We start from the raw sequence: 27,684 nt of genomic DNA on the forward strand, positions 1-27,684 counted from the left end.
TTAACACAAAGGACATCAAGTTTCTCTGCACCAGGTTTTATAATTTTAGCAAAATAAATCATTACATCAAGGCAAGACAAAAAAAAGAAAAAAACTCACCAGTACTTTATTTGACATTCGCATTCTGGATTGGGTTGAACCTGATATTGTCTCTTAATTGCTTTTTTTCTTAAAATTTGTAGGCTTCTTTTTTTTTTTGCTTTATTACTTCTACTGTTGCCATGCAATGTTGAAGTTTTCCTGTCAAAAAGTTAAGAATCATTATTATTTAAGTGTGTATGTTTCCCGTAGTTCATTATATATGTCTCTTATTGAGCGGTGATGTTACATTCAAGTTGCACGTTGTTAACATGCAACCATGACTATGGGCGAAACAGTAACATCCTGGTTGCTCCTATCAAATCACTTCTTCCGTAAGTTAAAAAAGTATCTTTTGACTCCAGTGACTCTATATGCCACCAAATCAATCAAAGCCGATTGCTCTCAATGTTCTTCTTCTATCAGTTCCACCGCTGCTTCCTGATCCTGTTCCACTGCCAGCACCAACTGACAGAGAACAGTCAGTCCATCCATACCAGAACCACCGCGTTCCATCTTAACCGTTTAACGGTGGGCAGCGGCACTGTTGTCCTCGGCGATGCCGCCGAAGAAGCCAAAGCCTACGAAGCAGACGGCACCAGCGCCACCCTCTCGGAAAAACATCATAGTGTCACTGCATGACGTCTCCCTGTGAGCTATTGTGGGACTCAAAAGTGACCCAAGTGAACATATCACCCGAAGCCACCGAGAAAGGGGGCAAATTGTAGCAGCTTGAAGTCGATGATTCTGAACAAATGTAAATATTTTCCGTGTAGTCAACCTGCTGTGGTTGTTCAAAGTGGAATAAAAATATTTTCTATGTTTAATCCGTAACATTTAATAGGTGAACCCTAAATCAGCCCCCCCTCTAATTTTGGGATGCTAACTAAACCCTTGCTGCCCACAGTGTGCACTACTAAACATCTGCACACTGTTGGTGCTCGTAATGAAGTCGTGAATGGCATTCACCAAAATGTGAGACAGTTCTATTTGTGCACCCAAAAAATGTCATAATGTAATGGAAGGAGGAAGCAGAGAGAAGCGGAGAACCAGCCACTAGTAACATATGTATAGTAGTTCAACTCGTGCACATGAATATTCTGCAGTGGTGGAAAAATAACATCATTCTACTGGAGCGCAGAAATGTCATACAGTAGTACAAACCAGCACGACTAAAAATGGTACTAGAACTCCCGTGCTGAGTTGTCCATATGCTAATACGGTCTTAACTCCAATGCAGTAGTAGAACATCTTTGGGCACGAGTAGAATGACGAGGCCAAACAAGTCGAATGACTTGTCGTACAGTAGTGAAGCACTTAATTGTTGAATTTCGTAATGAAACTGGTTGTAGCATCAACGAGCACACAATTTTGCCAGGCTGAGTGGGCACCAACGTCACACTAATGGTGTGGAAGGCAGCAATAGAAAAACTTTACCAGTAAGACATTCAGTTGTGCTAAATTGTCATACTAGTGAGGTTGGGAGAATCCTCATCCAAGGACATTAAGATGATACTGAATAAACTCTCAAATGACTGTCTGTAGCCCCCAGGAGAAAGTTTATGAGGCAGAAGAAGTTGCTTTTCAGCACCTGGCAGAGCAGGTGGAAGGAGTCTTAGGGCAGCATAAGACATAGCATAGAGCCCCGCATCAGCTGGTCACACAAAGCCCACCCATACGGTCAAATCAAGCATCCGTCACCCAACACAAGCGATTGTCAAGCTGCAGGAGAAAAGATTCCGCAAGCTCTCCGACCCGGAGAGTCCTTCGGGAGTCCATTGCGAAACGAAAGATGGGGTCACTGCTGGGCCAAGAGGATGCTGCGGTTGGCCTTCATCTTCTCCAGACGTTTGGTGAGGTGACTATTCGCCGATTCCAGCTCCTGGATCTGATCCAGAGCAGTGCGCAGCTGCAGACACCGAAACAAACATATTTGAGTTTTGGACAATGAAAAATGAAAGAATGTGAAAGACTAGCGATTTTGCAGTTTTTATTTTTGGAGGACAGTACTTCTCTATGTAGTTTTCTCCTTTCGACCTTCAGCTCATCCTCAACTATCTCTGCATTCTCCGACGCCGCCCTGTAGCGTGTCACCTGAGCTTCTAGACGGATGACCTGGACAATTATACCAGCAAGAAGAGTGTGATTAGAGACAAAGGGAAATAAACTCATAGTTTCAAACATATGGCAAGACCTGAAAACAAGATTAGAACTTTGGGTCAAATGTGAAATACTTCAAAATGAATCAAAATGAAAAGTATGTAAGTGTTGTGTGGGAGGTGGATTGAAAAAACGAATCAAACAACAAAAAAGGAAAAGACCAACGACGTACGTTCTGTTCCAGAGTGGTAACTTCTTGTTCAGATTTGACGAGTTTGAATTTCAGCTCGCTGATTTGTCTGTTTGCATCTCCTGAGAAGAAAAGCGTGCGACAGTGACGAAGACGAACGAGCGAGAGTGAGAAGAAGATGAAGGCTCACTCTGAAGGTCCACCGCATGAGAATCTGCGCCATTTTCCAGACCGTCTTCCTCTGGATTTTGGCTTCCATCAAGATTTTTTTGTCTCAGAAGCAGTTGAGTCTTGAGCATTCTCACCTGTAGAAGACACACACAATTTGAAAACCAATGAAAATCCTGCAGGATGGCTGTTCGTCGTCCCTCTTGTGTGAAATTTGCATGATGTTTCAGTGTTGATTTCCTGTCACACCTGATCGTGCAAACTTTCCCTTTCTTCAAGTAGCTTCTTCAGATGCAGCTCTGAAACGACAGAAGTGAACGCATGGTTACTCACAGCCTCCCCACAAGCTTATTTATTTGTTCATTCACCATGCATGCTTAATTAGAATTCAAATAACTGTATTTTGATGACAACTTGGAATTATTAGAGAAATTATTATGATAGCCTAGTTTAAAATCAAATGATTGGTGGTTTGATTCGAAAATATAAATCTGTTGTTAGATTCTAATTAGTAAACGGTGAGGAACAGTTCACTTGGTTTCTATAATTTCTTACCCTTGTGTAATTCTGTGAAGTCACTGTTGAGAAAATCATAATATAACAGCAAACGTTATGTGGAAGGGGGGAATAAAATACTTGGAACTCAAATCAACAGGAATCATTTATTGCTTTTGATGACCAAAAAATACAATACAAACATCGGAAGGAGATCATTCGATCCACCTAATTTGTAGCTTGTGAGTATCTTTAAATATGACACTTAAACGATTTCAGTCCATTAAGATTGTAGCGACATCCTTACTTGAGTGGCACGACTTTGGACCACAACCAAGGACACGGCACATAGTGACACAATTACAAAATCTCATTGACGCCTACTTGGAGCAAATGTGTTAAAATTTATTTACTTCCAAAACAGAAAAATGATAAGCTGGATAGGACACTTTGAAATTATCTGACTTCAATTGATTAAAAATCGACCTAATCATCCAACCATGATCAAGTTTAGGATTTTGGGGTTGGCAGACTAAGATCTCCGCAATGATCTTTGGGTGCTCTTACTGCTCCATCTCCTCATGGGCTTCCTCACAACTGTCCATGTCTGCCACCTCCTGGGTAGCCTGCATATCTGTCCCCAGTATCTGGCTGACTCGTTGCTCTTCAAACACTTTCCCTTCTGGGAGTTTGAGCAGCACCCATTCAGGAGCTGCCATGACCTTGAGTTCCTCAACAAACCTCGTGAAATTGCAACTATGGCCGACGGTAGCGGAAGTGGCCGGAGATCCAGGCAATTTTGTGAGGAGGTCTTCAGGAGACGTGGTGTCCCCGGCAAAAGTGGAATCCACAAAAACAAAGTCGGACATGTTTATATCGTCTGCTTCTCCTTGTGATCTTTGACATTTCTCAGCGGTATTTCCAATGACCCTTTGCTGATATTTTGCAGAACAGTCCTCACAGTCTTCACGTATGAGACTTGCTGAGAAAGAAGGCTCTGCTGCGCTCACCCCAGTGGGTGTGGAGGAACATTCAACGGGCTTTTCGTTCAATTTTTGCCGGTTCGAATCGGGCCGCTGTATTGTGTCAGCCGAGTTTCCAGATCTGATGTTCTTTTGATACAAGATCGAGGCGGGCTGACCTGATTTTTGGACTTTTCCACTGGAAGTCCTGCCAACATGAGAGATGGATTTTTTGCGTTTTGCTTGACTTTTTTTGGACAGTTTGGCTTCATTCGGTGGCTTGACTTTAGGTGTAGGTGTCAACTCATGATCAGAGTCTCCACTCTGCTTCACGGCTTGTTTTGCGATTGCGTTATTCACAGAAACACAACTTCCTTTTAGTCTGGTGGAAACTATTCTCATATGATATTTTCTTCTTCCTTGATGAGTCATTTGTTTCCTTGCGCGGGCCTCTCGGCTCACGTTCGAAGCTCGTACGTGCTTGCCGGCCGAGCCGAAGCTGAGCAACTGCGTGGGTTTAGTTTTTGGGCAATAGTGGGACGTGAGGTCTCCGGTGTTGCCTGAAAGACCACGGAGGATACATTGGAGCACTAAGCACGGACGTTTGATTGAAATTTGCACAAGGCGTGATTTGAGCATAATCGGCGGACACGCCCACAACATCTGCAAGCGGAGGTCTTTGAAGCCTCATTCTGTATTCTTGTCATTTTTTTTCAGTCTTTCATATTAGACGGTGTTGATAAAACTACTCTTCGGTGTGACGTGTCGAATTTTGACATTTATTTTCACAACTTCAAAAGCCTTGCGGGCCTTGGCAAATGTTAGAGTACATGCTCTGGGGGCAACTAAATAAAACGGATACAAATGGCCCCCGGGCTGCAGTTTGGACGCCTTTACTGTCATTGAACAATAAAAGATGAATGATAGTGATAGTTTGTGTTTTCTGGCAATCAAAGCTTACCCAGCATGCTCTCTCTGCTGTCAGGAACGTTCTCCGCAAAGCTGTTGCTGACTTCATCATCGTCCAATCTCGGCCCCCCATTGGTTGCCCGCTCAGGAGAAATGACCTCTCCATATTTCTGCTTGGGAAATGATCAATAATCAGTGACGGATCAACGACTCGCACGCTTCCTTTGATTGGCTGACCTTCCTTTAAAAAAAAATTAAAAAATAACGCTGAAGGAGGCCAAATGGTTACATGTCGTGTCAAGTGACATGGCGAGGGCATCGCGTGACTTCTTTTTCTGTACCTTGACAACATCTCGGAGGCTGAGCACCTCAACTCTCAGCTGGTCGCGCTCGATTTGAATGACGTCAGAGATTTCCCTCTGACGCTCTAATGCCTGAGAGGGACCAAGTACGATGAGTCGGTGTTTGGGGGAGGGGAGGTGGGGGTGGGGTTAAAAGTAGAAGAAAGGAGAGAAAGCGGGTTAAGTAAGATGAATGGATTAGCAGTAATATTAGTATGACATTTAGTAGAAATTAAATCTGCTTCCGGCTTTTTTTTCTTTGTTTTGATTTACTAATACCAATATTTGACCGTTTGTAATGTTTGGACCCTTCATCACATCATACCGCAATCTTCTTTTCCTTCCACTGCAGAGCCTCCTGCAAGTCAGACACCTCTTGAGCATAAGCATGTGTTTGTTCTCGTAACTGTGACACTTCCTGGGGGTGTGGAAGGAAGGAAGGAAGGAAAGAAGGGAGGAAGGAAGGAAGGAAGAAATAGAAACAGAAAGGAAATTAGAAAAAGCTGTTAAAAGCTCATTAAAAGGTGGTAAGTTTGCCAAAGGATCTTGAATCTTGTTGAGGTTACACAGAAGATGAATGTGAGCACTCCGCTCTGTACATTTTGTCTATGTTGGGAATGTTCAGCGTTGAACTGACCATCAGAAGTTCTTCACTTCGTCTCATAGTCTCGTTCATCTCCTTAAACTGGAACTGAAGGAGAATGTGACAATCACGCTCGCGTTCGTATGCCTGCAAACACACACGGGGCACATCAGAAATAAGTGCTGGGAAGTCATGATGTACAAATACTCATTATAAGATTCTGAAGTGATGCTGAAATTATTACTCCAGTGTTCCATTGTTTGCTGTGTTAGACATCTAATGGATGAATAGAAATCCCTTGAAAACCCTTGTGCAATTATGTTGGTAAGTTTTCTGGGTGACCCCAAACTTCTGACCGCTAGTGTATTGCTTTCATTCCTAAATATGAAAACTGAAACATTGTAGAAATTAATTAATGGAATGTATTATTGTTATTGCCATCTTCATTTAAATTTGAAAGTAAACCTCAACAGCTATGGGGGTTCACTCACACAGTAAGCACTAGATTTGCGCTTGGCACGAATATAGGGCAATTAGTCTCAAAGTAACATTCCATTATGAATATGTCATGGTACTAACTTAGCCGTGGTTGATGTCTTGCTCAAAGTGCTAATGCTACCTTAGTATTGCTAGCGCTGCGTATTTGTTGAAGCAAAATATGCCTTGTCTGTGAAGCTGAGAATCACACTTGTGCATGTTAGTGAGGAGAACGGTTTTGGTGAGAGACTGGAGGTTAGAGGAGAGAGGCTACATTCAAATTTTGCTACCAGTTTTAACATTGTAAACTCCCTCTTCAGAATAGAGTGTGAATATTTTTTCCACCTGTTAGAAAGACATTCAAACAATGCTATCTGACATCCCATCAACCTACTTACTTTTGTGCGTTCGTCGGCGTGCCGTCGCGCCTCCCAAAGCAGCTCCTCCATGTCGCTCAGGTCCTCCCGCAGAGTTTCCACCTGATACATTAAAGTCGACTTGTCGTTGTGCAGCTGAGCGTTTGAAACCATGGCTCTGCGATACTTTTCCTCTGCCTCTGCCACAGAGTCCTGAGACGATGGATAATCACTCATGAGTCAGACAAGCACTTACCTCTTCAGCAGACGGATCATATGGTTTTGATTAATTGCTAATCGGTTAATCAGTGAATTGTCGCTACCTTCATCTCCCTGATTGACGCCTCCATCTCGACGGAGACTGACGTGTCACAGCTTCCTCTGCGAGATGACGCTCCACCCAGTGAAGACAGGGTGGCTGCAGAAAGGTTCAGCGCTGTCCTGGAGCCCTGAGGAGGAAGACACGTCAATACAATTCAACGGCGGAAGCTTAAAATCAAATTATCATAGCTGAGCAATACGGTCAAAAAAGTACAGTAGCTCTCTACCCATGCTACAAGCACATGCTACATGCACATGTCATTTTTTTAAATTTCAATTAAATATGTCTTTCAACTCTAATATAACTCTTTGTAGGGTAACACCTTGCCATTACTAACATTTATGAACATCCAACTGCATGTTTTTCTAACATTCTTGTCACATCCACTTTAGTAGCAAAAGATATTTCAGTTATGAGTGGCATTACGTTAAAAGCAGCACTTAAAGTAGGTAGGAGAGAAAAAGAAAATTCCTGGTGAGTAGAAACAATTATGAATCGATGCCATGTTGATTTGATATCTTAACTTGTCGGGTATACTGAGAAAACATTTTTGTTTTCTGGATGTGAAATTGCTGAATGGCCCAGCGCCATTTTCATTTTAGGTCAAATGAGCCAAACCTAGAAACTTGACTTACTCTATCCAGGAAGTCTCTGTCCAGTCTCTCCTCCACCTAAGCACACACAAAGTCAGACCATAGATATGTTTTTTTTTTTTTTAACCGCACCCTCAAAGAAAACTCCAGCTATTTACCACCACTTAGTCTGCAGTCAGTTGCAACAAACATCAGGATTAACAGACCTAGCCAAACTTACCACAGGGCTGGCACGAGCTGAACTAGCTCTGGAGGATGCCCGGGAGCCAGAACCAAGAAAAGAGCTGTAATCTGAAGGCTGGGAAGGCAGAAAGGAAGAACAAGTGCAGGGATAAAAGGATGGAAGGAGATGAGACAAGGATGTGTGCCAGGAAGGAAAAGTGAAGGAAAAGATGCCAGACAGAAGTGAATTCGAAGAAGAAGAAGAACCAGGGATAGACTGGTGGAGTGTAGTCACCTTCAGACTGCCTCGACTCCCTACAGACATGCGCTCTTCATCATCTGACAGCTGAAAACACAAACATGAAGAGACGTTGACTTCAGAGTACACAAACCACTTGCCATGACTATGTGGCGTCACATTGCCGGACGTAACGGCATCTTTTTTCAAAACTTCTCACACAAGGAAGATAAGAAGAAATGTCCTAAACGATACAGACCGAAGCGATTCTCCGCGAGTGGCGAGAATAGCGCTCGCCGTCCTCCTGATAGGCCGCGAAGGAGAACAGAAGGAGAGGAGACGGTTACAATAAAGCACAGTTAACATCTTGAAAAAAAACAATGATCCAATCTGTAAGCTTGATAGCATGCCTAACATGCAAACTGAAAAAGAGAAGGATTCGAAAATAAAACTAGCAGTGTACGGCAGCTACTTGAAATGAAAAACTCCAATGTGGCAGTAATACCGTCAGTATCGCTGAATACTATGCGAGCACACGCACAAGAGGCTGACATGCAGTGTAGCTGACTCGTAAAAACCTTCTAACTCCACCCAAGTGACTTTTATTTTGTGACAATTGTGACATCGATCTAAAAACGTAAAGATGGCTACTATGTCACATTAGTGACTTGATTCTGAACAGCGTGACGTTACAGTCTCTAGCAGTTCAATACAACTGCTGCTATGCTCTTTTTTCTGTTTTTCAAGAGATTAGGTGGCAGGAGGTTTTCACGGGCCGGCAGCAGATGTGTGGTCGTACCATCCACTGCTCAATGCGACCCCATTTATAATCCAGACCATAATACTTCTGTAGAGGAAAAGGAGCACACATTAAAAACATTTTTCCGTTTCGATTGTTTTTAAGTCGAAGGCGAGTGGTGCTTTTCCAGCCTCGGCAGGTTTTTAAGCTAAATTGTTTGTTTGAGGTCCATATGGGCCACACCTAAGTTAGTGCGGAAAAGTAATTACATGCTTTGGTGAGAAAGGTTTAAATAAAGCGCAGACAATAAATCAAGGTTGGAGAACAAGAGAGAAGTGACTCACCGCGCTGGATGAATGTTTCTAATGACTGATGATTGAAGAACAGTCACACTGTTGCCTCTCCTACTGTCTGACCTGACCTCTGACCACAGGGTGTGTCACATGTCTGCTTATTGCCACTCAGTGGAAGTTAGTTGATTAGTGGTGATGAATGGCTCTTTTTTTTTCTTACAAAGTTTGGGGCAAAAACATTTGAGTCAATATCACTGTAGGATGACGTTGAGAATTTCACGTTTCAGAAATAAACTTGGGGGGGATTCTTGGACCTTGAATTTGAACTTAAATCCTTGCATATTTATTTTATGAAGTACGTAGATGTTTAGATATAAGGAATGCAATGCATACTAGTCAAGTTCCCACAATGTCTGAGTGAGTTTGATGTACCAAAAGCACCTATCCTGGTTTCATGAAACATGAAAAGTTGAATTGATTAAACCAAAGTACACTGTAATCTTAGTCGTAAGAGCATCGTAAGAAGAAATGGAGCGGGCTAGGCTAACTGTTACCTTGTTGGTAACTAGACTGAGGTTGCAAGATTCTACTTGTCATTTATATTGCAGTGGAGTAGGAGAAATATTTTACAAACACTCAACACAACCAGTTCTTCTCTTTGTCAGGAAACACCTTCTGGTTGCTCTTTAATTGGTTATCATTCATAATCATTGACTCCGTGGCTTGGTGTTGAACAAGTATTTGCATGGTAAATATTAAACAGGTTTTACGTTTGTCGGCCTTGATTCTTTTCCAAGCAGATCAGGATAATAAGTAGCGATCATTTTTTTTACAAATTCCCAAATTGTGTGTGTGTGTGTGTGTGTGTGTGTGTGTGTGCACCCCACGTTTACAGTACTTTTACTCATTTAGATTGACACAAACAATTGTACAGTGTATATAATCTACATGCTCTACAAAGCCGCCCACTTTGTCCGAGGCCATTTTAAAAATGCACTTTGGGCCATTCAGACTGGATGGTGACATGAGTGACAGCACTTCACCTCTTTGTGTTGCTTCTCTAGCTCCTTCATCCGAATTTCTCTGGCTTCTGCTCTTGCTGTTCGCCTCGCTGCCAACCGCGCTTCTGCCTGTCAAAGACATAAATCACATGAAGATCTACTGTACAGCAGCGTTTTTTTTTTTTACACCTTTAGAAGTAAACTAGTGTAGTAGTACAAACGAGACGGGTTTTATTCCTAATAGTAGACCCAGCATTATTGTAGGCCAGTGTAACAGTATGCACCGCTAGTTTGAGCATGAGAACTGCGCTTAAATATAGAAAAATTAAAAGACTATTTAATGATTCAATTTGTACATATATGTATCTATTTTAAAAATATTAATTCACTGTTTAATGCAAATGTATCCAACTTCAAATTTAAATCAAATACTACTACTTAGACAATGACTTGGGGGGTATATGAAAAAATAATTGCATATTAAATTGCAACTGCAATGTTGAGTAAAAAAATATATAATTTGATTAATTTTATGAATTGTTCATAATGAAACGGCTTGCCTTATCATTCTTTTTTTTTATCTCTTTTAATCTGTGTCAGGCATCTTGTGTTGGTTTCTGGTATGTGCAATATGTGCGGCAGCACAGGGCAGCATTCCAAAGGGGGTGGAAAAAACATTGAAGTGGTAGAATGTGGCTGCAAGTGTCATGGCCACATGGGGATGCCCCAAGGAGGAGTTTGCAAATTTGTAAATACGCAAAACAGGCATTGGGTGTCAGAATGTATCCCCTCAAAGCAAAGAAAGAATCATTTGACCCAAGCATTGAAGTTCCAATTGCCCTAAAAATTCACTGAATGAATGAACGAGCATGACTGCAATGCATGACTGGAGACTGAGTTTATTGTTCTTCCTCCTGACCCAGTGCCACAATGGCAGGCTGGTTTGGGTAATGTGTTCCTTGTAAAAAAAAAAAAAGACTGAAAAAGGGATGCATAAAATTATAGTTTTGAATAGAGTTAAATGAAGATGGGGAAAACCCATCCAAGTGCTTATCATTCAGAGAGCTGGAGATATTCGAGCTGACCAGGCAAAAGGCAGACCCTGGATTGGTCACCAGACAATCTCAGCACATATACAGTATACAATAGGACAGACAACCAGAACTTAATCCACACAGCCTGCCATGCAAAAAAACACGTGTGAACCACCATTACACGCACTGACCTAGTGTGTCCATGTGCGTGCATGCGTGCTGTGCCCGTGACCCCCATTCTTTAAGCCTCTAAACATTAATCTGCATCTCAACAGTCACATGACTAGTCTGACACACGTTTTGTCTACAGCACAGATCACCATTCGTAGTGAGAAATACATTATATGTTTATAAGACGGAATGTATTTTCTGAACAATACTAATAACATTTTGTAATTGTTACAGAAACTATTACATAATATTATATCATGACTCATCATGCAAATAGACTGAAAATAATAAATTATTCTTATTATTGTTATATTAGCAGTCATAGTAATAGTAGTACACATTTTATTATATTACATTTTTATTCACTTTTGTTTATCTTATGTTCGGTGTATTAATTTGCTTTACAATAATAATAATAATAATAATAATAATTTCATTTTGAAAATGTTATTTTCGTTATTATAATAATACAGATTATAAATATGCTGAATAGTTTGCTGCTATTAATAACAATAGTAATCATAATAATAACAGTAATAATAACAGTAATAATATTAATATTTCTATTTATCATTAATATTAGGTTACTATACAGAAAATACATATAGTGAAAATGAAAATAAACAACGAATGTGTAATAAAAATAATAATAATAATAAAGAATTGCAATTAAAAAATTACAATAATATGGTTTACAGTAATATAAGTATTTATTATTCATTTATACACATTTCAAATAATCATAATAATACACTAATCACAAAAAATTTACCACTAAAAATCATCATCATGGAAATTAGTGTGAAAATAATGGAAATAATTATTTTGACTCACGTCCCGGGCGATCTGTTGGAGAGCATCGTCCTCTGCGGTCATCTTCTCCTGGTTGGGCAGCCTCTTTCTGCCGGGTCCTTGAGTCCCCATCGTTCAGGACAGAATTATCCGGCCACGTACAGTACCTTCGTGCACCTTCGTCTCTCTCCGGAGCACACCAGCCTTGCGATCACAACCTTCACGAACCTAGACAGACGCCGTGCAGGTCCATCAAAGAGGTTCGGAGGTGCGGCTCAGCTTCAAGTCCTTTTCCGGGCTCGAACTCACATTGAAGGTTCGGTGTCGTTCACGACTAAGCTAACGCCAGCTCCGCTTCGGAACCACAAGACGCTTGAAACCGGCTCTGTCACAATTGTCGTCCCTCCTCCGCCCAGAAAACTCGTTAATCCGCCTCTGTCAACATCCGCCGCGAGCCTGGGAGCCGCCTACGTTGCTTCCGGGACATGAAGAAGCAAAACGCACGCGACAGGTGACGTGCGGAGAAGGACGCCACCGGTGGACCAGAATCGTTGCATCCCAAACACGTTACGTTACCTTCCGCAGTGTGACGACAAGGGGGCGTGGTTTTTTCCTTTTCTTCTAAATTAGGTGCCTGCATGGATTGCAAATAATTATTCAAAAACAAAAAATCACTGTGCCCATTTATCAAAATGGTTACAGTGATGTCATATCTCAAATCACATGTCCCATTACAACTTCCCATAACATAAATACTAAAAAGAATATAAATAATTTTAACAGTTTGTGTGTATGTCATATGGAAAAACGAAGTCACTTTCAGTCTCTCAAATTGCATCACGTCTTTTTAAGGGTAAAGAATATAATGGTGAATAACCTCTCGGAAAAAAACACACTAAACAGATGAATAAAAACACAAAATGTATCCAACAATCAGGGCAGGGGATTTGTTCGACAAATGACACAAGATTTGGCACAGGTTAGTAACTATTGTTTATTCTAAATGTGTCTATGACATGTCCAAAATGCACAGAAGAGAGAGAGAAGACTGCATAATGTCATTTGAATGGATTGCTCAAAATCTTTTCCAATAATCACTAATAATGATTGGGAGGACTCATTAAGATTGAGAGCAAAACTGACATCGTGTCATATCCATCATCCATCCATTTGTGTTTAAAGTGCTTGTCCTCATTGGGGTTGCGTTAGGGTCAGCTCAGGCTCATTTTCTTTACAGAGCTTCAGGACATTTCTTATGCTCATGTATTTTCACAATAATTATTAGAAAGCTATTATAATACTAATATCAACATTTGAGGCCAATTTACAAGTGAAGTTATCTGGAAGCACTTTACACATTGAGCAGGTTAAGAGCCACACACACACCTTGTACATTATATGCTATATAGTATAAGAAAAACAAGGGGCAAGCAGTGCATAACAGAGGCAAGGAAAAATTCCCTCTAAGGGAGGCAACCTTGAACAAAACACAATGGACCCTATCCGTTGGGGACAGAGACCAGGCCAGCTCGCAAATTGTTAAATTCGTAACTGCAATGTTTTTTTAGGTCTGTGTGTGTGCATGTGCGTGCGTGCGTGCATGCGTGTGTGCGTGTGTGTGTGTGTGTGTGTGTGTGTGTGTGTGTGTGTGCGTGCGTGTTTGTGTGGTGTGGTGTGGGGGGTGGAAAACACCCTCTAAAAATATATATTGAAAAAAAAAATATTGGAAAAAAAACAGCAAATAGATTATAGTCGGAAATGATCTATATTTTCAAATGGTTTTTGATTCTAGAACCTATTTTATTATGAACATCCCAAATTTTTAAATATTCTCACTGTTGGAAACAATGAATAAGTATTGCATATTTGTTCTAATTATTGTCTCGAAAAGACTTTAAGGAGGCCTAAACAAAGATTTAAATCCTTTGAGACCTAATAGAGTTGGAGAAACATTTTGGTTCAGGAGATGTTGGATTTCCATGCAGCTCCATTTCTTTCAGATTCTGTGAAGAGAAAATATATATATAATTTATATTAAAATGATATATCACTGGTGCCAGTTCGAAACCTCCTACGCCACAATCTGAGAAATCTCACATTTCACATCAACACCCCCCCCCCCCCAATTTATTATATTGGCCAGTTCACACATGTGGGTCCAATCTAAAGTGTTAAATATGCCTTGCTCTCTTTGACAATACAAACATGCTGTTTTGGAGGTATCCGGAAAAGTGATGATTTTAGAGGAATGAAAATTCCGCATGGCGGCAGCGATATACTTGATACATTCATGAAATTGCAAGAATAAAGATAACTTACTGGCAATGTGATCTTGGCTAAACTTCTTCCTCTGTGATCCAGAAACCTAAAATAAACGCAAACAATAATTATATTCCACGACAGTGCATCAAACCAATGATTACAATTGTTCATTACCTTCTTCTTCGATCCTACAGCCCGCAGAGCTGCTAGCTTACTTTCGAGATCGGATACCTGCAGAGAACAGTCATTTTTGCAATTTCTTACGTCTTAAGACACAACTATCCAAGAAACACTGTGATTGGTTGATGCATGAGGCCCCGCCTACCTCACTTTCAGCACTCTGCACCCTGGCAGCTGTCAAGGCCACTACGTCCTCCAGATCGGAAAGCTCGGAATCTGTTGTGCCGCCAAAGCGATTCTTTGCACTCTGCTCCAGTCGCCGCAGCTTTGTTTCCAGTTCGTACGACTGCCCGGTGGCAATGTACACCTGTGACACACGCGTGATGTATGAGGTGCCCCAGGCCGGCAGAAAAGGACAATTGCCACGGCCACATACGAAAAGAATCCTTCCCAAAGACACTAACAAATTGTTATCAGCACCACAAACTTAATTATTTTTGTCCGAGAGTCACAAATTGTGAGTGTGACTGATAACAGAAGCAATTTCTAAACTTGAGGTTTTGTACTCATGGGAGGATTTTTGGGAGAGTGTGAGTTTTTCTGTTTTTCCCAGGAAAGACAGGACATTGCCGGAGTACAGGACGTGACTGCATTGGCGGAAGACAAAACAAAGAAATTTAGCTTGACGTTCACACAGAAAGAGCTTAAGAAGGAGGGGTAGAGGCAAGAAGGCGAGCAATTTGCCGGAGGCTTACATTTTCCTCAAGTTGCCTGAACGCCTCATCGGCTTGTTTAGCATCAGTCCCTAACATGTGGGTTCTGTCCACCGGCTCTGACAGGCCGAACTCAACCATCGCGTTTTCTGTGGCATTAATGGTTCTCAGGGCCTCAGTGGTGAGGTCACAAAGGGCGGCGGCGGTCGATCTCTGAAAGTCATGTAGAGGGACAGATGTTAGCAGGACATGATCAAACCAGCCTGAACGCACCTCTAACCCTCATCGCTTTATCTGAGAAGGACACCGGCGGCAAACTGGAACCACCTCAATGTCATCTTCTGTTAAATCGGCTTCAGGTCTAGTTAAAGATCCTCAGCTTATGTGGCCACTTTATGATTAGACAAATCCCATGGCCAAAGTTTACAAGTGGAGCATTGAGAGTTTGAGCTTCCAAGTTAGCGACTCTTCAATGAGAACCCCAGAATCACGAAAGCCTTTGCTCAAAAGCAGGGATTTCTTTTTGTTTATTTTTTTTTTGTACTCTTGCCTTGAAATTTGAAAATATATATATTTTTTAAGTTTTTGAGAGGGTTTTTTTTGTGTATTTTTGCCTTGAAAAAATCTATAATTTTTCAAATGTTTTTTGTCTGTGTATTTTTATTTTTTATTATTGCCTTTAAAATAAAGATAATTGTTTTTACTGACATATTTGTATATACGAAGGTACCTTATTGTCAGTTGGATAAAGTCTCTGGAGAAAATGTCTTGATGTGGCTGGTACTCAAGTATCCAAAAGGCTAATTAGAATACGTATGGCATAATCTGTTGCTCATGGAGAAGCATCTCTTGATTTAATGAACAACAAGGTGAAAAGCAAAGCCCATGTTTCAAAGCAAACCAGAAGGTAATGCGAAGGAATTGGACATTGTTATAGAAAATACTGTGTTAAGATATGAATGCACTTAGATTATGTTATGGGGACAAGCAAAAGCAGAATGGACACAAGCAGACACACACAAAGCAAATATGTCCAAAATTGAGTGAGTCAATTTTTGACGTGAAGTCCAGCTTCCCATTTCCTGTCTCCTCCCGCTTTGCCCAGATTTTCAAGCGAGCACAATCATCTTACCTTCTGTGCTTCACTTGGCACGTCATCGCTGGATGAGCTCAGGTTCTTCATCGAATCCAAAGCGGCCGCCGCCTTGCCACCAGCGATGCTTTTTCCTCCAGAAAAGGCCTTCTTGTCCACCTCGTCATCTGACGACATGCGCTTGTTGCCTAGGTTCCCTGCCAACTCGCTCAACTTCTTCATCAGCTTCTCTTCCTCGTTCTGTCCTGATGACTCAGACGCCTGACAAACATTGGCTCATGAATTGCGTTGCTGGGCTACTCCAGCACATGTGACAACAGTCGTTAAAGTTTCAAGATGGGACTGATGGCGAGAATTTAACGAGAAGAACTACTTTGAAGACAGAATTCCTGTGTTACCTTATCGGCAGGCGACATCTTTTCCTCCAAACGATTCAGCAGACCCTCGATGGCAGACATGCGTTTGCTCAACTCGTTTATCTGCGGAATTCAAAAAAACACCAGCTGCATCATGGGAAACAGCTATCTATCTTTACGTACTTAAGATTAAATATCAAACAAGGACGCTCGATCCAGCCACAAGTAGAAACCCAAGTACCCCGAGAAACCCACGCAAGCACGGGGAGAACATGCAAACTGCTAAAAGGAAGGCCGACTAATTGCTCTTCCTTGTACTACTCGGGTTTCGATTTCTTTTTCACATTTCTGAGCAGCGTGTCGATTGTCTTACTGGAGGGTTTTGTCCAAGGTTCTCCTGAGATGAGGCCCGGCTGTTTCGGCGGCGGTGGTGGGGTGGCTGGTACATGGGTGGATAGCGCTGACACTCCTCCTCATCAGATGTGTCGATGTACTGCTGACGAGCCATCGAGCTGATCTTGGACAAAGATCGAGTACGAACCATCCGATTCTCACCATAATCGTCTGAAGCAGGGTAGAAACTCCGTCATGAGTCACACAATGAAAACCCTTACATTGAGCAAATGTGGAGATAGAGTTTGTTTGCACCTGTTCTCATTGCAAAACGATCCAAACTTCTCCTGCGATTCATTCGCTGTTGATTCAAGTCGTATTCTATGTCATTCCTGTATGCGCGATCCTCCTGAATTTGCTGCGATGTAACATAGAAACATGCATTTGCTGTGTAAATTATAGTTTGCCGTGAGAGAAAATATGCAAAAATGATCTGTCTTCAATGTGCAGATAAGTTAGTATTGTGTATTTTTTTTGTTATTAAAAAAAAAAAACTCTTCCAGCAGAAATCTCTCGAGTGTGCGTGTGGCTTGTCATTGGCACTACTGAACATTTGTGTGTCTTACCTGCACTGATGAGCGCCGTGAACGGGGGAAATAATCCTCGGAATCAAAGTCAAAAGGATGAACTGACAACAGGCGTTTATTTTTACGCATCTAAAAGACAATTTGTGTAAAAAGAACAATATTATTTTCCTATTTTTTTGTTTTGTTTGTTTGTTTGTTTGTTTTTTACCGATTTGTATCGTTGAGCCTCCATTTCTCCCTGATCATCGTCATTAGGGTTGTAGTGGTCTGCAACACAATATTATTTACATGTTAGGTTAAGGCTAAACAGCGATCAAAATCAGAGCGCATATTTTAGAGTAATGAATAAGAAACTGGTCAGTACAAAATATTTTTGTTTTCAAGGATAACATTAAACATGTCTTCCTTTCATGCCCTATTACGTGCCCTATTTTTCACAACACAATTTTTAAATGGTTATTTTTCCACACTGACTGTAGATAGCCAGAAAGATAGAAAGAGTTATAAAACTGAGAAAATGCCACAAGTATGAGATCATTTCACACTTAACAAAAGGAGATAAAGTGCATTGTGCAAGGACTCACTGCTGCGGACATCAGGCATGCTCTGAGTGTCGTCATCTCGTCCACCTGTCACAGAGAAGAACTTAATTAGCTGTTAGCATCATTTCAATTGTATGGACAATGTTCATTTGATAGAAGCAAAAAGCGTGGTCACAGAACAAATTAAACTTGCAACTCAAAGAACCACTGTATCCTCAAAATAACGAACACTGTTCATATTGCACCCACTTCAGTGCTTACCGTCTCCATTCAGTCTCTTGTACAGTGACCTCATCACCTTGGCACTGCCGAAGCGTTTAAAACGGTTTCGGATATTGTCATGGTACCACCCCAGGGTGCCGATCTTCAGAACCCTGCAGGAGTGGACAGCGCCATTGAGTGTGGTGCAACTGAGCCGTATGAGAAATGCGTGGCTCACCTGGTCATGCGACAGTTGTCGCACACCCAACCGTGCTCCTTCTTGTTGTAGCGGCTGCACGACTTGCAGACGAACATGTGGCAATCCAGGCACTGACGTTTGCTGTTCACCAGGAACTTAAAAGGTTGCAGGCAGCGGATACACAGCGAGTCGGCCAAGTTGGTCTGCCCGCCCAGCAGCTCACGCTTGGTGTCCTCCTTCTCGATGGAGTCCTTCAATTTGCTTTGAAACCACAGCAGCCTATTAGTTCAGTGCAGTCACGTGCAAACGAAAGGGCGGACAGAATGCTGCCAGAGTTGGGGCATCCATAGCCCCCCAGGCCTCTCAATCCCACACAAAGAAATCATTCAATGGGCAGAAATGTTGAAATGCTTTGCCCGGCAATGCAACTGACAAACGTCAACTCCCAAAAGAATTCCATCGGGGTGTATTAAATATGGGGGCATCCAAGCTAACAGACGAAAAGTTGTTTATCAACAGTTTTTTTTAGGAGCCATTCATTCCTATCTGATTGCGTCCCTGAAAATTGAGTATGCTTGTGACAGCAAAATTGGAGATAGTCTTATCAGAAATAGAATTTTTCGCTCCACCGCCGATTTCGTTGATGAAAATGTTAGAATTGAGTTACAAGGGGAAAATCCTTCAAATGCATTTGTGTTTGCGCGCACCCCAGGTCTGATGGGATTTTAAAACTGCTCTGGAGACACAAGAGTGTCTTTGTGGCCACTCCGTGTGACTGTCATGATGTACTGCAGCTTTCACGCTCACATTCCTTGATTGTTTGCATGAAAACATGTCGCATGACTTGAGTCCCAAAGCCCTCAACAAGTCACATTAAAACTGAATTGATTGCGTCACACTTTTAAACTAGATCTCACACGTTCATGTATATACTTGCGATACAATCGGTTATTGGTTGCATCTTCACCCTACCACAAGGACAAATGGTTTCCATTATATTCTAACAAGTATTTAGTTAATATACACAATCAATAATTAAACCCACCCTAGTCGATCTTCTTCGTTTTTCCGCAGGCTAAAGTCACGTTGAATCACCTCCCAGACATGTTTCGCTTCTTCGTCCGTCAGGCGAGACAAATCCAGTTTACGTTCCATGATGAGGTCAGTTTTCTGAGGATATAAGAAACAAGTTTACTGTCATCTTTTTTTTATTATTATTTATTTAACACTTGAACATTGTGTTATGGAAACACTCTCCCAACAATTGTTTGGTAAAACCCTGACATGTCGATAGCTAGAGAAATTCTACGTCAGTGACAACAAGAAAAAAATGTAAACAGTCTCAGAATTTCGAAAAATACTAAATAAATTGAAGGTTCTCTGAAGCACATTCCAAATGGTATAATTAAATAGTTAAAGATATCAAATCTTTCCAAGTTAAAATGCTGAATAAATCAAAAGTAAGTCTAACCAACAAAATCAAAAAGTCAAAGAAGCAATGATATGCTTTCTGGTTTAAAGTTAAAATCAATGCATTTGAATAAAGAAAATAGGGACGAGAAAAGGAAACCCACCTCAGTGCAGCTACTGCTGAATCACCCAGCGTTTAACTGAGAAGGTCGGCTGATCACATGTCCTGACATCATCAGGATCATGCTCACAATAAATAGGCTACTTTGTTGAAGCCAGGACTCTGAGAAGTTCAGGTATCCAGGGTCCATAAAGAAAAGTACTGACTTGGTCCTCTCTTCATCTTGACCAAGTGGACGCCAAACAACTGAAACATACCTTACCTCAACAAACAAATAATAATAACAATGATAATAATCATCATCATTATTATTATCATTATTTAAAAAAATATCTGTTGTGAATTGTGGGTTTTTTTCATGACAGCAAGTTCTGAAAAAGGGGCTGAAATATTGAACATTTGGACATGAATTCAAAGTTTAAATTACCTGTAAATGTTATAGTGCACTGTAGTTTCATCCTGAAATTTCAAGAACGGCAACATTTCTTTGTCTGAGTGAAAGCATCGACACCACAAGAATTCACAATATGTTCCACTAGGTGGCGCAAATACACTTGACATGTGCTTGTAGCCAGTTGTATGATGATGAAATGAAGGGGAAAAAACACTAATGCCTCTTTAGATAATTGTTATCATTTGCAATAATAATAATAATACATATTTAAATATTATTTACAATGTTTCTAATAACATTATTTCAAATAGTAGAATCCAAGTAGAATGATAAATTATTGACATTGTGCACATTTATTTTGTTAATATTAGTTACAAGGTAAATCACAAGATTACATAAACATTCAAGCACAGGTGTCAAACTCGAGGCCTGCAAAAGCTTGCCACATTTTGCCACAAATCAAGCCTTAAATTCATAACCAACTTCATAGGCGGTTATGGAACATGACTGTATGATTATTCCCACACTGAACAGTTAGGTAAGGGACGAGGAGTTGCCACACACCAAGTCCACAAACAAACACAGTGCAGCTCAGCTTCTGGCTAGCGGACAACGTCATGGCTAACCACATGTTTTTTTTTTTAAGTAGCACAGTGCAAACGCAACTTCCAGAGGCATTTAAAGAGCATAATAAGCCAGCATAAGAATTCAGAATGGTCAAACTGTTACTGTAGTTGCCCGCGTCATTTCCCAAAATAAAGACTAACTATTGCACTGTTGCGGATTCATTTTAAATGTCATCAAATATGTCCATTTACACAAGAGATTAGCAGTTTGTTTTGTATTTTGTTCACGTGATTTTTGTGTACATTTACACCCTCGTACATATTTATGTGGTTTTACCATTACAACCGGTCCCTTGCAATTATGTACATGACTCATCAACTGCTAGTATTTTACTTTTCTATGTCCTTATCATCATGAGACCAGTCTTGAAGTGCTATTTGTCTTTGTTTCATTGTTCAACATTAATTAAATTGGAAACACATTAAAATTCTACAAACGTCAGTGAGTATTGATAGAAAAATAAATTGAAAAAAGACACATGTCCAACTAATAATCAGCTAGCTCCACATCGACTTTGATAGCTTGACAGTAAGCTGGGATGAGTCGTCAAATCGGTGGCATTAGCGGATCACCCACCATGTGGCGGCTACGGATGCCAGCACACCAATCAGAGAACTCGCTGTGGCAGAATGGGCGGAGTTGCACAGATCCGAGTTGCAGCACTTGAATGTAAAACTGGACACCTTCAAACCAAAAGATGGGAATGAATATTTCCAGAAGATTGTGGCTTCATCACTGAAGGACTCGGTTTTCTACCTGTGGGAACATCTGTCCCAGTCGGTTGTACTCGCAGTCTGAATATTTCAGGCACTGGCGGAAGGTCATACCTCCTGGAACAAAAGAACCAGTTGAACATCCGTCATCATGCTTGGGAAGTTTCATCAACATTGGCATTAAATATGGTTGCGGCAAAAGCAGTGAGGTGGACACAAAGCGTCATACCCAGAGGGTAAAATGACTTCAGGATGAAAATTACAACTGCGTGCGTAAAATTTGTAAAAGCACAATTGCACCAAATACATCCACAAAGTTTGAGTATTGTGTTACACCTCAAGTATGATGTTTCTGATGCATGCCTGTCAAAACAATGGTATTTCCCAACAAAAAAGGCAAACCCAACCAAGGAGACAAAGAATGTATTTTGTGATAAGTGGGAATTATCTGTAGCTTATCACCATCACTATGGCGACAACAACACCATCGTAAAGTCATCATTTTAGCAAATATTTAAAACACTTCTAGGATATAAATAGTCTGTAAAACTGTATAAATACTGCATGCGCCACTAATTGAATGACTACAAATCCTTTCATGTGAGTGCCAACATGCACAAAGTTACAGGGGTGGTGAGGTAAAACGATGGATTTAATTAATGCACAAGAAGAAAACGGGCCATAATAATTATTTCAAAATTCAATCATTTCGGCACCTCTCTCTGTGAGCGTCAGGCAGGCGTCGTCATAGCTGCAGTCTCGTTGTTTGGAGCAACTGGCCGTGTAGTCTTTACAACTGTAACAGCGAATTGCTGAGCCTGTAAAAAATAAAATAAAATCAGCACATATTTCACATCACTTTGTTCACATTCTTTCTGCAGGGTTCACAAAAACAAGCATATTTAGAACAATTTATTTTTTGTCTCAAAGCTCACAAAGCTCTCATTGTCATTGTTTAACAACAAATCAAGTGTCACCAGTACAGTGTGAAAATATATGAATAAGGCCATAATGTAACAATAAGAAGAGGAAAAACTTGGGGGATGAAACATACCAAGTCCCATGAGAGTGAAGCAGGTCAGCAGAAAGATGCTAATCGAGAACTTCATGTTCACCACAGCGTAGCACAAATCCTGAAATGATAAATGTACTACTTTGTACCGTGTACTCACGATAAACGATGTAAGAGTAACATTACACCGGCTGTTTATTTACTAGCGTATGTACCACTTTGTATATTTTAATGTGTGTGTATGTGCATGTGTGTATCAGTCCTCTCACCCGACTGCAGAGCTTGAGTGATGCCAAGTCAATCACTAACTGACCAAAAGTGTAAGGTGCTGAAAAATTGGGCCGTGAGACCGCACCCCCTGAGGAGGAGCCTGTTTAAGATTGGGTCCCATTGGTTGAAAAAGACAAAAGGTCAATGTAATTATTCTTTGGTGATGATTAAAAATTTCCGTACTTTCAAATTGCTATATATTTTATTTGACATGTCAAAAAAAAAAAAATCTGTCCCAGTGTTTGATCTGCGAATAAACCAAAACATTTAAAGGGAAAGTCAACTCAAATATTTTCTTTATGTTCTATGTGTCTATCACCAAACTGTCAGGTGTGCAAAAGAAAACGGCTTCATCCCCACCAATAACAGCCATGAAGCTTCAATTGACCAGTTGCCCGCCAGCTACAATTGGTACAAGTTTTTCTGCACACTAATAAAATGCCACTGAATTCGAGAACATGAAGCTGGGGTCTGGATCAGAGTGGCACCACACTGACCTCGTCACAAGCTCATTGATCTAAGGAGAAGAAATGTTTGAGTGTGTCATGGTGCCATGGGACAAAGAAAGCATAGAAGACACAAATGGCCAGTGTGAGCCGAGACAAGGGTCTGCAGCGCCAACGCAAACAAAGATGCTACTGAGTGACACAGATTGTTTGCTTCAGCTGCAAACCTGACTTTGATGCCCCTCACCTCCTCTTCCACCCGTATGATGTCATCAGTCGTTCTGGCTGTCCATTGGTCCGAAGCAGACAGGTGAGCAGCAGCTGTGATGACAGAGGAAACCAAAATGTCATTAAAAATTTAACAGCTTCTGCTCGACTCAATGCTAGGAAGGCTGCAGGTGAATGAGTCTCTGCTCAAATGAATATACGTATAAGAAAGTCGGCAGGTTTTACATTCTTATCTCATTTTCAGACTGTAACCTGTCATGGATGTCAACAGTCTCAGTAAGTTGTTTTCTTTTGTTTTGTTTTGTTTCAAATAGCCATCGCTTAAAGGGTTATGACATTGTGACACCAATTCTCGGCCAAATAATGTACAGGGCATTTATTTTTAAGTTTGTTTGTTTCTTTCTTTGTGTCCAGTTTCAGGGCTAGAGGACTTCAACAAAATCCGCCCCCCAGCCTACAGAGTTGCAATGAAGCTTGAACGTCTACAGAACATTTGTCACAGTCAGCGTGTTTCATTTTTACTTCATACTAAGCGTCTTGGTTTGGTGGTTGTTAACGCCTTTTTGACTTGAAGTTACTAGCTGATTTGAGAACTGTATTCTTTGTCGTGCTTCCAGTGGATGTTGTGTTGACCCGCCACATCGAGGCCGCCCTTGACCCGGGGGGCAGAGGCAAGCGGCAGCGGGATTCTGTCCTATGCATGGATGAAGTCACCCAGCAGCTGAAGAAGATGTTCAGAAGTGTGTCACCGGAATTTGCAGATCACTCTATCGTGGAGTCGGCCGAGAAATTGAGCAGTCTTATATTCAAGATGTTTGATGGGTAAAATCTTATTGGCAGATTGAATGCTGGTGTGTGGCCCGCACAAAGAAAATATGTCTCACTCTTTAACAACTCATTACTACGCTACTCGCAAAAAAGTTGAAGAGTGCGCCTGCCGCTTGGTTTGTGCGTGTTTGTTCAATTAAGTGTGGACTGTGTGTGTGTTTCAGGAATCAGTTGGGTCATATACGTGCCGTTTCTCTCCGTATTGCCCTCATCTGTTTATCGGCAAAAACACTCCTGCTGAAATATGGAGGTGGGAAATAAAATAATTGTCATTTTTGACAAAATGCACTTACTAACACGAGTGACTGTGTCTCAGCCCTGGTGTGTACAGCGGCAAGTGCTTCTGGATCCATTAGTAGGTCATCTCTTCGATCTTTATTGGAGGATGTCAACCAGGTAATCCAAACTAACTACATTTCCCATCATGCTCTCGTCATCGGACTCCTGTAACGTATGTTCAGGTTCCCGCGGTCATCCAGGAGGAAGGGGTGTTTGGGGCTGTTGAAGAAGCAGTGAAGTCATGTTTTCACGGGGTGAGGGAAAAATATTTCTTCAGCTATTTGGAGTTTTATTAACATGTCATCACCACTTCAGCCACCTTCACTTGTTTGTTAGTAAGAAAAAAAAATCCCTATACTTATGAACCACGATGTAGATTCAGGAAGTTGTCACTGGTCATCATGGTGAGATTTACACAAAATATTCACAGGTGCTGACCTCCACCGTAAACAGGAAACACGTTTTATCATGGCTGCAGAGTGAGCCTCGTTTGTTGCTATGGTTACCTGTTCTCTATCGCCTGTTCATAAGTCAGAAGGTCGTTCACCCCGTCCGCTGTCATATCTGCAAGATATTTCCCATCAGTGGACTCAGGTGAGTGTAACCATCTTTTTTTCACTATCCTTCATTACTCACTATTAATAAATAAAGTGTGTGTGGATTCAGGCATCGCTGTGTGAAGTGTCTGAAAGTCCACATATGTCAGAGCTGCTTCTTGTCGGAGCAACAGACACGCAAACATAAGAGTCACCATCCAGTGATGGAGTTCTGCACACCGGTAAGAGTTAAGTGACAGGGGACATGAAGTGTCCAGAGAAAATTTGGAAAGAGGCACAAAGTTGGTTGAATGAAGCAACAAACCTACTACAAACCTTCTCCCTGTCAGCCCACATGGCGAGAGACTTTCTCTTCAATCGTGCACCGTGCTCGTCACTCCCTGTTACCACGACGATCTACTCAAGGAGGGCCTGACATCGCAAAGAGTCCAACGAGGGAGGAAGCAAAGGACAGCCATAAGACGTGAGCCAGGTTTTATGACTATCCACCTAACCAATGTCAGTCCAGTCAAATCCAAATTTGTTTACCAGTGCGCCACCTGTCCATTCTGCTGCCACTCTCCAAGAATGTGGGAGCACCTCTTCCGTTGTCTGTGTTTCCCATGATTCCACAGTACAACTTCAATCCTTTTCATCCAAGTCCCTTCAGACTGAGGAGACACTGCCAGAACAGGTGACCTCTGATGACCTCCCATCCGAAAGTCTGGCTACACAACAGAGAATGACCGTGACGTCACAAACTATTTCGAGTGGCAATAGGTCAGGCGTCGTTACTCGTAAACAAACTGCTCTTTGTCATTTGATCGGCAGTGCAATGGAGAAAACAGGCTGTGGCTTGAATGTTGATTTTAGCCTACTTCTCTACCAATGTGTCCGTCGAAAGGCAGATGTTATGTCATGTAAATTGGGTCGAAGATAAATGGAACATTGGTCACAATTTACATTCCAACAGGTTAGCTGATTCAAAAGCAAATGTGGTAGGATTTCAAGAAATGATTAACATGATCATTGAGTGACTGATATTTTTGTTGCTCTGATTAATGCCACGGATGTTTTCTAAAATGGATATCTGATGGCCATTTGTTTTGCATTCTAAGTTGGAAGTATCCACTCTGCTCACTGAAGTCAGGAACCTGCACAAAGACAAACGGTAAGTGGAAAATAAAAACCTTCCAATGTTAAAAAGCCAATTAGATGGCATTCATCAACATTTGATTTGTTCTTTGTTGGAGGCTTTTGGAAGAGCAGCTGCAGGTGTGGCATCTCGCTGTCCAATCCGAACAGTGTATGCTGAAGGACCGATGTGCGGAGACGACCCTCACTCAGGTGAACACATTAGCACAGACATAGCTCAAATTCCCGATTGGATGGTTGTTGTATAGGTTCTGTAAGAGTGTTTACCTTCACCCATGAACATTTTCATTCTTCAGACACTGAACAAGCTGGAACTCCAGCAATCTGCCAATAATGTGCCACAACACCAGAACGAGATGGAGAACACGGAAAACATAGACAAAGGAACCATGACACCAACGTCTGACGTAGACACCTGCGTAGATGAAGATAAAAACGAAGAATTCATGTTGAAGACAGACGAGGGGAGTGAGAGTGAGGGAAGTTCACTCACAACAATAAACCAAGATTGGTCACATGACATCCAATATGAGGAGAAGTGTGCTGCTAACAGCCATCTTTGTCAATCCATTCAACAAGAGGATGTACTAAAGGAGGTGGACAAAGGTATGGCTGATGAACAGGCTTGTAGACCTTGTAGTCCAGAAGAGATGCTGGAGCAAACGATGGACCGATTAATAAGTGTCTTTGGGACTGGCAGGAGGAAGGATGAACAATCAGGTAAAACAGATATTTGTTTCTTTGCATATAAATGATCAGTCTTGTATAAAGAACATTAAGGTGATACCTGATTAAAAATACATGTCTTCGCAGAAGACAACTTTGGTTTATCTCTGAGTTGCCTTCTAGAAATAGTCTTAACACTGTCTGTACATCAATTATTTTGGTAGTTTAGAGTGCTGCGTTTCTTTTGGTTTGGTACTAATCATAATTTTAACAAGTAAAGATTTTTCCTCATAATAGTTGAGTCAAAGTGTACGTTGCCAAAAATAAGAGTATCAATGTGAAAACTCGACTTTAGTACAGTATACAGTATTTGTCCCCCTATAGCCATTGCAAAACTATAATTTAGTGTTGTATTGTCACAACTTGTATTTTTTTCCCTTTTTTTCTGAGGTGACAACAAGGCTTTGGCACTTATTGAGGCTGCGGACCAAGTTGGAGACTCTTTACTCTGCCTGGTGGACAGTTTGAGGCAAATCCCCATTTAGACAGAGAAGAAAAGGTTTATGCCACTGGAAACCATTCTTCGACA

At 41.3% G+C, this 27,684-nt stretch overlaps 4 protein-coding genes across 16 annotated transcripts; 1 reads left to right on the forward strand and 3 right to left on the reverse strand.

The window, feature by feature from the left end:
• Window positions 1-20: 20 nt before the first annotated feature.
• Window positions 21-12,503, reverse strand: lrrfip1b (leucine rich repeat (in FLII) interacting protein 1b). Of its 10 annotated transcripts, XM_061269440.1 has the most exons (16): window positions 12,047-12,459; window positions 10,050-10,136; window positions 8,234-8,278; window positions 8,032-8,082; window positions 7,617-7,652; window positions 6,983-7,108; window positions 6,702-6,872; window positions 5,881-5,973; window positions 5,569-5,661; window positions 5,244-5,336; window positions 4,955-5,072; window positions 2,786-2,835; window positions 2,559-2,673; window positions 2,411-2,490; window positions 2,089-2,193; window positions 21-1,987 (listed from the first exon to the last, which is right to left on the reverse strand). In XM_061269440.1, exons 1-16 carry the CDS (start codon window positions 12,134-12,136, stop codon window positions 1,877-1,879), a joined length of 1,464 nt encoding a protein of 487 aa, XP_061125424.1. In that variant the 5' UTR covers window positions 12,137-12,459; the 3' UTR covers window positions 21-1,876. The 10 variants fall into 10 exon arrangements, with proteins under 10 accessions (XP_061125424.1, XP_061125425.1, XP_061125417.1 ...); XM_061269441.1 differs by lacking the exons at window positions 5,244-5,336; window positions 5,569-5,661 and having other exon boundaries at window positions 12,047-12,455; XM_061269433.1 differs by lacking the exons at window positions 21-1,987; window positions 2,089-2,193; window positions 2,411-2,490; window positions 2,559-2,673; window positions 2,786-2,835 and adding an exon at window positions 3,180-4,553 and having other exon boundaries at window positions 12,047-12,232; window positions 12,314-12,503.
• A 481-nt stretch (window positions 12,504-12,984) lies between these two features.
• On the reverse strand, window positions 12,985-20,136 carry mlpha (melanophilin a). 2 transcript variants are annotated; one of them, XM_061272873.1, is made up of 16 exons: window positions 19,985-20,136; window positions 19,456-19,580; window positions 18,450-18,671; window positions 18,272-18,384; window positions 18,053-18,097; window positions 17,677-17,735; window positions 17,508-17,597; window positions 17,197-17,299; window positions 16,922-17,112; window positions 16,591-16,671; window positions 16,232-16,453; window positions 15,142-15,312; window positions 14,592-14,753; window positions 14,441-14,497; window positions 14,324-14,369; window positions 12,985-14,007 (listed from the first exon to the last, which is right to left on the reverse strand). In XM_061272873.1, the coding sequence occupies exons 2-16, from the start codon at window positions 19,563-19,565 to the stop codon at window positions 13,964-13,966; spliced, it is 1,716 nt and encodes a 571-aa protein (XP_061128857.1). In that variant the 5' UTR covers window positions 19,566-19,580; window positions 19,985-20,136; the 3' UTR covers window positions 12,985-13,963. The 2 variants fall into 2 exon arrangements, with proteins under 2 accessions (XP_061128857.1, XP_061128859.1); XM_061272875.1 differs by lacking the exon at window positions 15,142-15,312.
• A 529-nt stretch (window positions 20,137-20,665) lies between these two features.
• On the reverse strand, window positions 20,666-26,952 carry LOC133168969 (CD59 glycoprotein-like). Of its 3 annotated transcripts, XM_061300737.1 has the most exons (9): window positions 25,824-26,952; window positions 25,375-25,706; window positions 25,245-25,302; window positions 24,753-24,957; window positions 23,651-23,724; window positions 22,730-22,808; window positions 22,392-22,493; window positions 21,719-21,792; window positions 20,666-21,645 (listed from the first exon to the last, which is right to left on the reverse strand). In XM_061300737.1, the coding sequence occupies exons 6-9, from the start codon at window positions 22,782-22,784 to the stop codon at window positions 21,523-21,525; spliced, it is 354 nt and encodes a 117-aa protein (XP_061156721.1). In that variant the 5' UTR covers window positions 22,785-22,808; window positions 23,651-23,724; window positions 24,753-24,957; window positions 25,245-25,302; window positions 25,375-25,706; window positions 25,824-26,952; the 3' UTR covers window positions 20,666-21,522. The 3 variants fall into 3 exon arrangements, with proteins under 3 accessions (XP_061156721.1, XP_061156728.1, XP_061156711.1); XM_061300744.1 differs by lacking the exons at window positions 25,245-25,302; window positions 25,375-25,706; window positions 25,824-26,952 and having other exon boundaries at window positions 24,753-25,176; XM_061300727.1 differs by lacking the exons at window positions 23,651-23,724; window positions 24,753-24,957; window positions 25,245-25,302; window positions 25,375-25,706; window positions 25,824-26,952 and adding an exon at window positions 22,957-23,635.
• Window positions 23,889-27,640, forward strand: dytn (dystrotelin). Its single transcript, XM_061300661.1, has 14 exons — window positions 23,889-23,907; window positions 24,046-24,132; window positions 24,249-24,453; window positions 24,624-24,709; window positions 24,776-24,855; window positions 24,921-24,992; window positions 25,169-25,332; window positions 25,405-25,516; window positions 25,625-25,758; window positions 25,827-25,968; window positions 26,393-26,445; window positions 26,528-26,621; window positions 26,690-27,149; window positions 27,546-27,640. The coding sequence occupies exons 1-14, from the start codon at window positions 23,889-23,891 to the stop codon at window positions 27,638-27,640; spliced, it is 1,803 nt and encodes a 600-aa protein (XP_061156645.1).
• Window positions 27,641-27,684: the final 44 nt, after the last annotated feature.

This window comes from Syngnathus typhle, linkage group LG2, assembly GCF_033458585.1.
Source record: "Syngnathus typhle isolate RoL2023-S1 ecotype Sweden linkage group LG2, RoL_Styp_1.0, whole genome shotgun sequence".
Classification (NCBI taxonomy): Eukaryota; Metazoa; Chordata; class Actinopteri; order Syngnathiformes; family Syngnathidae; genus Syngnathus; species Syngnathus typhle.